Source organism: Sciurus vulgaris (genome assembly GCF_902686455.1).
Source record: "Sciurus vulgaris genome assembly, chromosome: 11".
Lineage (NCBI taxonomy): Eukaryota > Metazoa > Chordata > Mammalia > Rodentia > Sciuridae > Sciurus > Sciurus vulgaris.
In genome coordinates, this window is record NC_136472.1 from 100,831,066 (window position 1) to 100,846,556 (window position 15,491).

Genomic DNA, 15,491 nt, shown 5'->3' on the forward strand with positions numbered 1-15,491 from the left:
AAGTTCGTAGTTATGAATGCCTATGTTAAAAAATCAGCTCAAGGTCTTAGAAAACTGGAAAAATCAATTGCACAACCAAGAAGGAAATAATAAAGATCAGAAGCAAAACTGATGAAGTAGAGAATAAAAATACAAAGAATCAGCAGAACAAAGATGTGGTTCTTTGAAAAGATAATAGTTGTGATCTCTTAATGTCACTGAAATTCAGAGACATGATAGAAACCACATCAAACATTTGTATTTCAATCAAGAAAAATCAAGAGAAAATGGATAAAGTCCTAGACATATATGAACTACCAAAATTGAACCAAAAAGGAAAAAAAAAAAAAAAAACTAAATAGACCTAGAGGAAGCAATGCAAATGAATGAGAAATAAGAAGCCTTCCAACAAAGAAAAGTTCAGAACCAGATGGATTCCTATCTGAACTCTACCAGATATTTGTAGAAAAATTAATGCCAATGCTCCTCAAATTCTATTATGAAATGAAAACAGGTGAACCACTTCCATGCTCATTCTCTGAAACCAGTATCACTCCAATACCTAAACCAGGTAAGGATCTATCAAGGCAAGGAAACTACAGACCAATATGCCTCTTAAACACAGATGAAAAATTCTTAATAAAATATTGGTAAATCATATTCAAAACACATTAAACAGATTGTACATCATGACCAATTTGGCTTCATTCCAAGGACACAAGGGTGGTTTGACATATGCAAATCAATAAATTGTAATTCATCACAAAATAGAGTAGACACAAAGAAAACCTTCAAAAATTTCAGCATTCATTCATGACAAAAACATTATAGAAACTAGGGACCAAAGTAACTTAAATAGCATTATATGGGCTCTATACAATAAGCCCAAAGGCAGCATTATAGTGAATGGGGGCAATCTAAAAGCATTTCCTCTAAAATCTGAAAAAGGCAAGATTATTAACTCTCACCACTTTTATTCAGTACAGTAATTGAAATTCTATCCAGGGCAAGTAGGCAAGAAAAGTAAATTTAAAAAATACAAATAAGAAAGGAAAAAATAAAGTATCACTGGTTTGCAAATTACATGCTTCAATAATTAGAAGATCCTAAAAGATTCACCAAAACTCTTCTAGAGCTGGTAAAAAAAAAAATCAGTAAACTAGTAGAATATAAAATTAGCATACAAAATAAGAAACTTTTCTGTAATCCAAGAGTGAGAAATCTCTCACTCTTTGCTGAGAAAGAAATAAGAAAATTAATGCCTATCACAATAATCTCAAAAAATACCTAACAATAAATCTAAACAAGAATGTGGAAAATCTCTACAGTAAAAATTACAGAACACTGAAAAAAATTTGAAGAATATACTAGAAGATGAAAAGACATGCTGTGTTGAAGAATAGAATTAATATTGGTAAAATGGCTGTAATACCAAAAGTGATCTGAAGATTCAATGCAATTCCCATTAAAATACAAATGAAAATTCTTTACAGAACTAGAAAAATGCTCCTTAAATTCACATGGGAGAATAATAAACCTAGAATAGTCAATACAACACTGAACAAAAGAAGCAACACTAGAATCAGCACAATACCCAATTTCAAATTATACATTTAAAATTATAGATGTGTCATACTTAAACAACAGTACAGGTATAAAAACAGAAATATATAACAATGGGATAGAATAGAAGACCAAGAGATAAACCCAAACAGAGACAGTCGTCTAATCCTTGACAAAGGCACAAAAAAATATGTTGGAGAAAATACAACCTTTTTAACAAATGGTGGTGAGAAAACTGGATATCCACATGTAAAAGAATGAAACTAGATCCCTATCTTTCACCCGGCACAAAAGCTAACTCAAAATGAACCAAAGAATCACTCATTAGACAAGAAATATTGCTACTGCTAAAAGAAAACAGGGGCAGTACTCCAACACATAGACACAGGCAATAACTTTCTCATTAAGATTCATTCCTAAAGCTCAGAAAATAATTTTTAATATTTAAAAAATGGGATGGAATGAAATTTAAAAGTTTCTGCAATGTGAACATTTAAGAGCATCAATAGAGAACCTAGAGATTGAGAGAAAATCTTTGCCATCCATTCTTCCAACATAGGCTCTCTATTCACAATATATAAAGAACTCGTAAAAGTTAAAACTAAAACAAAACTTACAAATAACCCAATTGATAAATAGGCATATGAACTAAACAGGCAATTTCTCAGAAGAAGAAATACAAATGGCCAACAAATAGATTTAAAAAAGGTCAAACATTTTTAGAAATCAAATAATTGCAAATAAAAGCTGCACTGAGAGTTCATCTCACTCAAGATAGAATGGCCATCATCAAGCATACAAATAACAACACTAGTGAGAATGTGGGGAAAAGGGAACTTTGATATACTGTTGGTAGGAATGGATATCTGTATGGAGGTTCTTCAAAAGATTAGGAATGGAACCACCTCAAGATGTAGCTAAACCACTCCTTGCTATTCACCCAAAATAAGTCAGCATAGTTTATAGATACATTCATACTCATGTTTATACCAGCACAATTCACAAATTATGGTACAATTAGTCAAATTATGGTACAAATCTAAGCGTCTACCAATAGATAAATGGGTAAAGAAAATGTGGTATATATACACAGCCATAATGAAGAATGAAAATATGTAATTCACATCAAAATGTATGGGACTAGAAAGCATTATGTTAAGTGAAGTAAGGCCAACTCAGAAAGTCAAGGGTTTTATGTTGTCTCTCATATATACAAACTGGAGAGAAAGAAAAGAAAGAAAAGGGATCTCGTGGAAATAGAAAGAGACCAATAGGATAGGTGTTGAGGGTAGAGCAAAGGGAGAAGATGGGGAATGAAATTGATTAAATTATGTGCATGTACAAATATGTCACGACAAATCCCACTTACAAGTATAATCATCATGCACCAATAAATAAATAACCATAGAAATAAGTAGAAATGTTTAACCTAATTCTTTCATTTTGATCACACACAACATAAAGTAATTAAGCTTTTTGCCTATCAATAGAGCTAATTTGTTAGTAGAAGGATATACCTTAAATGTGTATTAGTTTGAGGTGAGTGAGGGGCTCTTACCTCAGCTGTAAGATTCTCTTTCACATGCACAGTGTAGTCCAGGCTTTCCAGTAGCCCCTTCATTCCTATGATGTCATGTTCAGACCCACTCCTCAGAGAAAGATCCTTAAACTCTATATTGCATATAATGAGAGCCTGACGAGTGCGATTATTTTTCTTCTTTATGGGATAGATCTATATAAAATGGATATGCAACAAATTTGATTTAGCTGAGCCCTTTTAAATGTCCATATGCCCATAAGCATTACTTTATTAGGTTTCATATAAGTGTCCTGTCCCCTAACATCTAGAAAAGGAACCGTCTTTCTCTCCAAAGATCCTAGAGCCAGAATCAGGACACATCTAGAATGGTTACTCGAGAATATTAAGAAAACTAGAATAATCCCTACATTCTCCTCCTCTTTCTGTTCCACCTGGTAAATCTTTCTTAATATTCAAGGTTTTGATCAAACTTCATAAAATCCAAGAAGTATTTGTTGTTGACTCCAGTAAAAAATGAATGAAACAAACACCGTTTGGCAACTTTATATTTTCACATTGCCTTTAACACACCGGCTTAAAATCCTGTGGGAGCTTTAATGATTTTTAAAAAATATCCTTCAAGTCTAGGCATCTCAATTAGAGTACAGATAATTACTACTCAGTCATGTTATTTCATAAATATTTTGATTCTCTCTGTGCAGCTGAAATTTCAAAACCCCAAAATATATGAAAGTGAATAAATCAACAATATGGGTCAGATGCCTTTTAACATGGAGTTAAAAGAGAACTGGACTCTAACTGAAGCAATGTGATCTCCTCCTTGCTCCAAAGCATCTATGATAAAGGTAACTGTCCCACCTCCCTGAACTTAGTGTTTATATCCTTAGTGAGAGTAATTGCTTATTTCTCCTCTGTTTCATGCACAGATCCCAGTACCTTCTCAGGGTTTTCATTATGCCTTCTCTGGAATTCCTCAGGAGAACAAAACTTGAGGGTATTAGTTGATTCTACTGGTTCTACTGTTCCGGCCTTAGTTCCTGAATGAGCTGCAGGATGCATTACATTATATAAATTTTCATTTCTGCATCTTTGACCCTATTTATCATGTGAGAAGTTTGAGAGAATTAAGAATTTTAAATAACTAGAGACTATACTCACATCGAACAGCTGGTACACGGAGATATATTATGACAGGGGAAGAAGAGATAAGTTTTTGATAGAGAAAGCGGAACCACAAAAAAAAAAAAAAAAAAAAAACGTAAGAACAGTTTCTCATAATTCTGAGGAAAACACCTCCAAGTTTTGAAGTCGAATTTGACCTTTCCACATTCTGCAATAACAGTGATTTTTCCAGTGGTTTTACTTTATGGTATTCACTCATTCATGTAGACATCAGTGATCTCTGAGCAAGAATATACTGAGAAAATATCAGTGTGTGTTCCATTGGATATAAAATGTGAATTGCATGTGCAATTTAAAATTTTCTTCTATCTATGTTAAAAAAGTAAAAATAAATGGGGAAAATTAATTTTAATAGTATGTTTTCTATGTTAAAAATAGTGTGGAATATGTTCAAAATATTATAATTTAAACCTGTATAACTAGCTACAATTCAATGTACATGTGGCTAGTGGTTACCATATTAGATGGTACAATGTCCCATACTGGACAAGTCATTTGAACTCTGGAAAATTAAGTCTGTCACTGGTGACTTGTGTCTCAGAACTTTAGAACTCTAGCAATTATCATTATTTAATTTGGGAAAAAATGTTTTTTGAAAAGTTATGAAATTTTGGACATTTTAAAGGGGTTTTCCTACTCATATTATGTAATTCACAGAAATGTGTAAGCATTGGAAAAGTCTAAATCTTGGTACTTACATAATAATCATAACTGATATTTGTCACATGCATATCCTTCATTTGTTTATTCATCTTACATTAATTAGGTGTTTGCTATGTGTCAGGAACTCTTACTTACTGCTGTTACTTATTGAATAAGAAATCAGGTATATCCTAGTGGGAAAATCCTGGTAGATGCTAGTCTTGTCTACTGAGATGGAAAGGGAATAGAAGTGGAACAGTTTTAATGAGGGAGCAAGTCTTTAATTTAAAATATGTTAGTTTTATGAAATCGGTGGAACATTTGAGTAGAAATGTTAAATATGCAGTTGAAGCTAAATGAGTCTGGAGTTTCTGGAGAAGGCTTTGGATGAGACCTAATATTTTCAACGTTATCATGTGTCTGGCATTACTATGTTCCTAACCTTACAAAGTCGTATAAAGAAGTAGAGATCATCCCCATTTACCAGATGCTAAGTGAGATGACTGAAGAGGTGGAGAAACTTGTAAAATTTTATGTAATTCACAAGGTAACAGAATGTAGGTATAGATTTCCCTTTCTATAATATTTCTAATAATTAATGATGTCTATGAACAGCTTAAACATGAAGATAGCTTTTTAGCGAATTAGAACCTGGATCGCATGTTTTTGTGAAAATTACATTCATGATAGAATGATAGGGGATTATGGAGACTCTGAATGGGTCCAAGGTTTGAAAAATTCTGGAAATTTTGAGGTATCCTTTGTCAAGATTTCAGTCTTACCTTCTGTATCATTGGACTTTGTGTCCACATTAAAAAAACTTTGGACAACCAACTGACCAGCCTCATGGGGCTTCTGTAGCAGGCAGTCCACAAAGACCCAGGCCTTCTCTTTAGGTTTTGCATCATTAAACTTTTTCTTTTCTTCTTCCTTTAATTTCACCATATCTTTTTGCACCAAATTATCCAAAAGTTCGGTGATGGCTTCTTTGCCTGCGATTTCCAAACTCCTAAGTAATTTTTTTCGTTGATCTTTTTCTGTTAGAAATAGAAAGACTCCTTCAATTGTAGGCCCAGTTTTAAGAGTTTTACTCTCACTTTAGACACAGCATTAGTAACATAAAATACCGCTGAGATTCCAATCACCATCTCCCAAACTGCTCACCTCTTCATTATACCCGTGGATGACTCTCACCTCCTTAAATTTGTAACAGACCATGATGATTCATTGTCACTTAAGTGTTAGAGTGTTTTTGTTTGTTTGGTTTTTAATAGTTTCTTTTCTCCCAAATGTGGCTTTGGGTCAAATGTTAATTCCTCATCATCCATTGTTTTTGTATTCTTGTTCTCTTGCTTACAGTCAATGGTGATGATGATGCTTCTCCTGGGATGTGTGATCCCAGGAAACTCCATGCTCTTGTCTTGGCAGTTCATTCCTCCCACTAGACCACAGGCTCTCTCCTCTCCTCTGTATTCTATCTTTGGTTAAAGTGCTATCTTAGAATGCACATCATTTTATACAGATCCTATACCCACATCTCTGTGCCTAAAAAGTTTTAAAAGACTTCATATGCTTACTAAATATATGAATTAGTGAACAAGTGAAGGAATGACCTTAAAGTCCTAATTCTTTAAAATTTTATTCCCAATAAAAATTCAGAATTGAAAATATGATGACAAATCTTCCATTGTGGTAAATTAATTTGGCACTGGGTTACTGTATCACTATTGCTTACTATAATTTAAAATTTTATAGATGAATAAGATACAAATATCAAAGTAATATATGAAACTTTAATTTTGATACTACCCATATAAATTGGACAGGTTATAAATAGGAAGGCAGGATACCTGATCAATTCTCAGTTAACTCTATAAACATAGTTTTCCAATCTTTCCAGACGTCACAATAACTTTGACACAAAATGACATTATCTAAAGTAAAGGTCAAGACATTGAACAAGAACTTTAACCTAGAAGTACCAACCACATCGTTCATACTATCTTGAGTTATATTTTTTAAAAATGTTTATTGAGTAATTATTATGAGAAAGGCATAGGGAAGCTGCAAAACGTGAAGAAAAGTTTCGTAATATCAATTAATTTAATGAAAAATACACTTTATGCACTAGTTATGACTAGTTATGAAAAGAATATGAAACAAACCACTGTACACCAGCATTATTTCTAAATCTCCACATTGTTTATAAATATCAGTTGATACCAGGATTCTCACACTAAATGAATGGATTAGTTATTATTTCCCTATTTTACATAATAAAGTGATAAATAAATTTTAAAATATATGTAATTTAAATAATAACTTTACCCCAAATGCACACATTGTTCAAATTATGTTCTTATCCCATGTTCTACAGTTAAATATCACATAGCTTCAGCAACAATAGTTAAAATTTATTAAGCCCACATCATGTCAAGTGCTTGACATAAATCTTCTCACTAAAATATAATAAAATCTATCTAAAGGGTATATTACTATATCTTACATCTCAAACAGAGAAAAATTAGTTAAGTAATTGGTCAAGGTCAAGGGATAAGAATATAAGCTAATTAGGGGAACAAGAACTAAAAACCAAGGGTTTTAGAATTGAGAAACTCTACTTTGAATTATCAAATGACATTACATGTACTTGGTGAAAAGTCACTTAAAGGAAAACAAATAAAACACTTTGGCGACTCAGAAAAGATGCATGCATTCTAGCTGGTGAGGTTATTGATGTTGCATAGAAGAGGTGGCAGAAAAATCACTGGTCTTGAAATACACAGTGTTGCAGTAGAACCTTTGAAGAGTTGTAAACTCTTGGGTTAGTGTGTGAAATATCCACTCTGCCTGAGTTCTGGGCTTCTGTTTTGCTTATTTGTGTGCTCAACGTATAGCAAAATGTTGACTGAATGAATGATACATAGGGTAATGATAGGGTACATTGCTTACATGGCAAGTAATAAATTAGAGATTTACAAAAGAATAAAGACCAGAATACAAGCCATCAACATCATATTCAATAATCAAATGTTGAAGATTTTTAATAAGATTGGGAACAGGGGAAAGATACTACTCCTGCTACTTTTATTGAACACAATACTGGAATCCTAACAGAAACAATTGGGCAAGAGAAAGAAATAAAATATTGGAAAGGCAGAAGTTATAGTACCCCTGTTTGTAGAACACATGATTTAATACACAGAAAACCCTACACAGTCCACCATAAATCTATTAGAACAAATAAATGAATTCAGTAAAATTTCAGGATGCAAAATCAACACACAAAAATGAGTAACCCTTCTGGCCACTAAAAACAAAATGTCTGAAAAATAAATTAAGAAGGTAATTTTACTTAAAATAGCTGCAGAAATAAATCAATAAAATACTTAGGAATAAATTTAAATAAGGAGATTAAAACATGTATTGAAAACTATAAAACAGTTGTGAAAGAAATGAAATAAGACATGTAAATGGAATTATATCCCATGTTCACGAGTTGAAAGAATTAATATTGTTAAGATAGTCACAATGCCTAAAGTAATCTAAAGACTCAATGCAATGCCTTTAAAAATTGCAATGAAATTTTTATAAAAATAGGAATAAAAACTAAAATTCAAGTGACAACACACACACACACACACACACACACACACACATACACACAAACAGCAAAGACACTTTTAAGTAAAAAAATAAAGTTGAAGGCAATGTCCTGGTTTCAAAATATACCACAAAATTCAAGTAATCAAAAAAGCATAGTCCTGGCATAAAAACAAACACATGGACCAGTGGACCAGGAGAGAAAGCATAGAAATAAATCCAAGTACTTACAGTCGTTTGATTTTCAATAAAAGTGCCAAGAACACACAAGGGGAAAAAGACATTCTCTTCAATAAAAGGCTTTGGGGAAAACTGGATAGTCATATATAGAAGAATGAAATTAGACCCTTATTTCATACTGTATACAAAAAAAATAACTCAAAAAAGAGGTTAAATTTGCATTTCTCTAGTTACTAGAGATGTTGAACACTTTTTCAAATATTTATTAATCACCTGTATATCTTCTGTAAAGTGTCTGTTCAGTTCCTTGACCCATTTATTGATTGGGTTCTTTGTATTTTTGGTGTAAATTTTGTAAGTTCTTTATAAATTTTGGAGATTAGTGCTCTATCTGAAATGCATGTGGAAAAGATTTTCTCCCTCTGTAGGCTCTCTTTTCAATCAAGAACACAAACAATAATAGATGTTGGTGTCAATGTGGGGGAAAAGGCACACTTTTACATTGCTGGTGTAGTTGCAAATTGGTGCAGTCACTATGGAAAGCAGTGTGGAGAATCCTCAGAAAACTTGGAATGGACCCACATTTTGACCCAGTAATCTCACTCCTCCGTTTATACCCAAAGGACTTAAAATCAGCATACTACAGTAAAGCAGCCACCTCAATGTTTATAGCAGCTCAATTCACAATAGCTAGATTGTAGAACCAACCTTGGTGTCCTTCAGCAGCTGAATGGATAAAGAAACTGTGGTACATATACACAATGGAATACTATTCAGCCATAAAGAAGAAGAATATTATGGCATTTGCATATAAATGGATGGAATTGGAGAATATCATGCTAAATGAAATAGGCCAATCCCCAAAAACCAAAGGCCAAATGTTTTCCCTGATAAGTGGATGATGATATATAATGAGGGTAGAAGGTAGGTGTGAGAGAAGAATGAAGGAACTTTAGATTACATAGAGGGAAATGAGGGAGAGGGGATATGAAAAATGGTGGAATGAGACAGACATCATTACCCTATGTACATGTATGATTACACAAATGGTATGAATCTACATCATGCACAACCATAGAAACGAAATGATATACCCCATTTGTGTACAATGAATCAAAATGCAGTCTGTAAAATTAAAAAATACAAAAATAAAAAATAAAATAAAATAAGAGGTTAAAGATGTACACTTAAAGCCAAAGTTGTAAAACATCTAGAAGACAGAGAGAAAAGTTCCAATGCATTGATCTGGGCAATGATGGACCCCAGAAGCACAGATAATGAAAGCGCATATAAAAAGAAAAAAGATTACATAAAACTAAAACACTTTATACAGGAAGGGAAACAACAGAGTGAAGCATAACCTACAGAATGGGAGAAAATACTGCAAATGGTACATCTGGTTAGGGGTTCATATTCAAAATATTTAAAAACAAAAACAAACAAAAAATCCTGAAGCCATTTAATACTAACAGAACAAAGTGATTTTTAAATGGACATAGGACTTGAATAGACAGTTATCAAATTGGACACACAAATTGCCCATAGGTATTTGAAAAAATGTTCAAGATCTCTAATCAGCAGGGAAATGCAAGTTAAAGCCTCCATGAATCATCACTTCAATATCTATTAGATTGACCATTATCAAAAGATACAAATTAGGTGTTGCACCAGATATGTAGAAAAGGGAACTCTTGGACACTATTGATGGGAGTATAAATTAGTACAGCCACTATGGAAAACAACATGGAGTTTCCTGAAAAATAATAAATAGAACTACTAAATGATCTACCAAGTCCACTACTGGGAATATATTCGAAGTATATGAAATTAGTTTGTTGAATATTTTTTGCACTTGTAATGTTTATTGCAGCAGTAATCACAACAGCCAAGAAATGAAATCAGTGTCAGTATCTGTGGACAGAAAAAGAGGTAAGGAAAATATGATATCTATACTCAACGAAATACCGTTTGGCCATTAACAAAGTAAATTCTGTCATTTGTGAAAACATTTTGCTCATGTTTTGTCATGTTACCCTCACCCTCCATAGTTTATTCTCTTTTTTTTTTTTTTTTTTTTTAACCAGGAATTGAAACCAAGGGCACTTAAGCACTGAGCCATATTCCTCGCCCTTTCTTAATTTTTAAATTGAAAGATAGTATGCTAAGTGAAATGAGATAGGCCAAACACTGAAAGTCAAATTCCACATGATATCTCACTTATATGCAGAATCTATAGAAAGTAAAACTCATATAAATGGAGAATAGAAAGGTGCTCACAAGAGGGAAGTTAGTTTGGAAGATACTGTTCACAGGAATCAAAATCGCAGATATGTAGGAGAAACGAGCTCAAGACGTCTATTGAGCAACATGATGATTATAGTTAACAGTTATGTGTTGTATCATTTAAATTTTTTCAGAGAGTAAATTTAAACTGTCCTCACCAAAAATCTGATAAGCACAGGAAACAATATGATGTTATTTAGCTCTATTTAGGCATTCCACAGTGTACGTGTATTTTAAAACATAATACATATAATTTTATTTTGCCAATTAAAATAAATAAGTACATAAATTATAATTAAAAAGATAAAGAGGTTTGGAGTACTTATTCTATAATCTACATAATCTCATTGAACCAACTGTAAATTTTAAATAGTGATTAATGGCTCTTGAATGCATACAGTCAGCCTAGACATGGATCCCAGTACTGAGAATGATTTGTCCTAGAGTCAATGTTATATTTCTTCTCCATATCCCACAAACTCATTCAGTTTAACTTTTAAAGGTGAACTTATTTTAATTCCCTTCTTTCATTTCCTTGCTACTAAATAATATCTAACTTCCAATATAAGAAATCAGCAAAACTTGGTGCTGTGCACATCTTCCACCTTACTCAGAGCTTATTTTCTGTCACCATCGATTATGCACTGGTTTCATCTGCTAGCTATTTTCAGAATTCTAACTGTTCCTTTATCCTGTGCAGGCCAACATCTTTCTTTCTTAATTACCCTAAGAGTCTTATACATCCTTCTAATCCCCTTCTTATCTATTCTTCACAAAGAAGCAGAGTCAACGTTCCACTCTCTAGATTTGATCATCAAACCTCTCAATCTAACCTATTTAGGCTTCATCATTCAGCTTCATCTTGATCCTGTCTTCACCTTCTCACTACAGTTTAAATATTCTGCCCTTCTTTTTGTTTCTAGAAAGCCTCTACTTATGGATTCCTGCATTTTCAGTCTCCTACCCCTTCATTCCTGCCTGTCCTCCTGCTACCTCCTTTTATCGTCCATTTCTCAGATGAGACAACACCTTCTTAGGGGAACACTGCTTGATGCTCCCTAGACAAAAGCGTCAAATGTATGTGATTTAGGGTGGCTTGTTTCTCCCAAGGCTAGCATTATTTTCCATATAAGTATGATCCTAACCTTTTCAGTATCTCATTATTATATTCTATGCTTGTTCTGTGAGTCCAGGGTCTGTGAGCGAGGTCTTCCCTATTGGCACTCAGAGGGCATTCAGTGATTTTCTACTGAATCACTGATCACTGAATGTAGTAAAAAATTATAGTATAAAATTGAGCCATGACTGACTTAAAGAATGTTTAATAGCAAGTTAAGTAAATTTGAGATATTTGACAGGTAATAAGAGCACATTGGAAATTTTCAAGTGATGGTAGTTACGTTCATTCTTCTCTTCATTCTGGGATATGTAATGAATGTCTGCTATTAAATATATTTTGCTAATGTTGGGGATGCTATTTTGGAAAGATATTCTTAGATATCAAGGTTTGCATGCAAATGAAGAGATGGATATGCAATTGAGTAAATACAAATACTAATAATTTAAGTAATAGGCATATGAATAATAAAAAGCATTGGGGGGAAAAAAAAACTGTTTTCCATGGTAGAGGATGGCTGCCCACAGGAGTAAGGGCTTGGGACTGAGACCCAAAAGATTAGTGGGTAGCTATACCTTTAAGAACCTGAGAGTTTGTCTTCTGGCAGGAAGCATCTTGGGCAGAAGCACAAAGGCTCCAGATCTGATGTAATAAAGAAGCTTGTAAAGTTGGGCATTAGAAGGAATGTTCCAGTAAACAAAATGTACAGCAAAAACTGAAATGGGAGAGATCAGATGCAAGCAGCAATTTGGGGAGTTTTGAAGAAAATTAAGGTAATGCCACTATCTCAGGATCTTTGGTTTGAGAATCAGGTCTATCTGCAATCACTCTGCTCAGGAAACATTTGACCTAAGGCAAATTATATAACTCATCTCTAAGTATCTTCTTCAGTGTAAAATGGCAATAATAACACAGATCTAATTGCATAGTTTTAAATCTTTAAGCAAAGAGCATAAATAGCTGCCATACAAATTGTTTTCAAAAAAATCAGTTGTTATTTGTTATTGCAATAGTGATGGCTAAATTGAGGTCGTAGGAATAATAAAAATGGAGGAAATAATGTAGAAGAAAAATTAATCAAGGCCACAATTTTGGTCCTGATGCATTGTAGGTACTAATCCTCAGGAATTTTTGTTAACAATGGCCTAAAAACTAGTTTGTTTATATTTATTGAACCATTTTATATGGTTTTGTCTAGTGATTTAAATTTTCCCATCTATTATCTAATGATGCCCTGATTGTAATCCAATAACTAATGAAGTAGACCTGCCTGACTGAAGTAGCAGCCATGGGCATGGATTTAACTTACTCCTTTTTAGACAATTCCATATTACACTAAGAAGATGACAAGGAAAGAAAACAATCCATCCTTGTATTTTTTGATCTGAATTTAATTTTTTTGAGATAAGATGCAAGACCTGGAAAGAATTATCCTACAGAGAGATTCAAAGAAGTAAATAAACACAACAAGAATTTCTAAGTATAGCAATTACAGTGAATACATTCTGTTTGTATGCTGAAATTATGCCTTAAGGGGATTAGTGAAAACAAGACTGAGAGAGGTGGAAAACTTGTCTAAAAAGCTCAGATAGATTTTAAAAGGCAGTAAGTAGCCATTGTATGTTCCTGAATAAGAAAATTGCAGGAATAGGTACATAGAATGTAAGAACTAAGCGTTAACTAACTGATCTTTGCCAGAAGTGCAAATCTGCAGATAAACTTACACAAAGCCAGCTACAAGTGAATTGGGTAGATCTCTGAAAGATTATACACGTCCACAGTTTATGTAAGAATGAACTAACTATACAGCTGGGTATGGTGGTGCACAACTATAACTCCAGCAATTTAAGAGACTGAGGCAGGAGGATTCCAAGTTCAAAGCCTGTCTCAGCAATTTATGGAGGCCCTAAGCAACTTAATGAGACTGTCTCAAAATCAAAAATTAAGAAAAGGCTGGGGATGTGGCTCAGTAGTTATGTCCTGGTTAAAAAAAAAAGAAAAAAGAAAAAAAGAACTATGCAGGGTGAGGGTAACGTGACAAAAATGACAAAATTTTGTCCTTTATGCTGGCACCTCTGATGTGTCTTCCTCTTCTTTCTCTTCTATGTCCATGGTCCCCATACCTTCTCTCAATCTGTTTTTCTCCTCTGATCTCTCAGCATTTCCGTCTCTGTTCACTAAAAGCACAAATCCTGAATTTTTAAAATGACTGTAGGTTATTGAGATATATCAGATCTAATATCCAAATATTAGACACTTAAAATATAAAGTTTAGAAACTGCTGATCTAGTCCAACCTCTTCATTTTCAAATGAGGAGAATAAAGCCAAAATAGTGATATGATGTGTTTGAATACTAGCTGCCCCAATACCTAATGACACCTGACTTAAGCCTTTCCTTTCTGGGTATGAGACAGGTGACCTGGAAACCATGTGCAGGATGGACTGATTGGAGGCTAAGTCCTGGAGAGAGGGATACTAGCTAAAAAACTGTGATAGTAACCTAAGACATATTGTTCCAGAGTTTTCAGTATGACAACCAGAGAGATTGGAAGAAAAATGGAGCCACTTTAAATAGAACAAGAATATAATTCAACATAAGAAACTGAAAGGGGTAGGAACTCAAAGGCTCTCAGATCTGTTTCTGGAAAGATTGTTTATGAATTGAAGACTAATTCAGAGTCTATAGGAAACAGAAAAAAAGTTTCAGAAATCATTTAGAAACTTCCAGAGTTGTCTCTCAAGCATTACTCTATCTTTACCTTCCTTGATCATGAGAAACTGTAAGAAAGGAATAAACTTCTGTCTGATTCAAAGGTACCTGTTCATGTCTCTAAATCCACTTCCTGAGTCCAGTAGCACACAAGTAATAAGAGGAAGAATTCAGCTTGCATACAGCTGGTCTGCTTCCCTTTTTTTACATCTGTCACACAGCAATGAATAAAATGTTTTCTAAGGCCCAAGTTCCTAGTTCGTACTCAGGAGGGGAGCCTACTCACCAGCCATGGATAACAGCCTGGGTTGGATCCTTTCCTTCTGTGGTGGAGAGAGCACCAGACTGGAAAACGAAAGTCCCCCAGCTTTTCTTTAGTCTAGAGGGCGGGACATTCTAATTATGGATTTCGAAACTGCTGCTCAGAATTTCTAGCTTCCTTGCTGGAAAGTCCCCTGTAGTTCCCAAAGTAGCCTCTTAGTTTTGAACTATGAACTTAGTCCTGAACCCCAGTTTCCTCTTTGGAAAGGAGGAAAAAACAATGGAAATGACAAAGCGTTGTCCTACAGGCTGACAGCTGCAATGTGTTTCCTTTCTTACTCTTTTCTCTGTACACAGTCCCACACCTGTCTCAGTCCTTCCTTCTCTGCTCTCAGTATTTCTACCTCTGCTCACTGAAAGCACACATCCT

The 15,491-nt window shown here is 33.8% G+C and overlaps 1 protein-coding gene across 2 annotated transcripts in view; it reads right to left on the reverse strand.

Moving 5' to 3' along the window:
* Window positions 1-15,271, reverse strand: part of LOC306638707 (caspase-4-like) — a 30,131-nt gene extending 14,860 nt beyond the window's left edge. The window contains exons 1-4 of one of the 2 annotated variants that reach the window (XM_079102000.1): window positions 15,087-15,271; window positions 5,689-5,943; window positions 4,019-4,128; window positions 3,101-3,274 (exon numbers count right to left, since the gene is read on the reverse strand). In XM_079102000.1, coding sequence (XP_078958126.1) covers window positions 3,101-3,274; window positions 4,019-4,128; window positions 5,689-5,943; window positions 15,087-15,093 — 546 coding nt within the window. In that variant the 5' untranslated portion in view covers window positions 15,094-15,271. Of the gene's footprint in view, window positions 1-3,100; window positions 3,275-4,018; window positions 4,129-5,688; window positions 5,944-14,908; window positions 15,033-15,086 lie in introns of those variants that run through there. The other variant, XM_079102001.1, reaches the window with a different exon arrangement.
* Window positions 15,272-15,491: the final 220 nt, after the last annotated feature.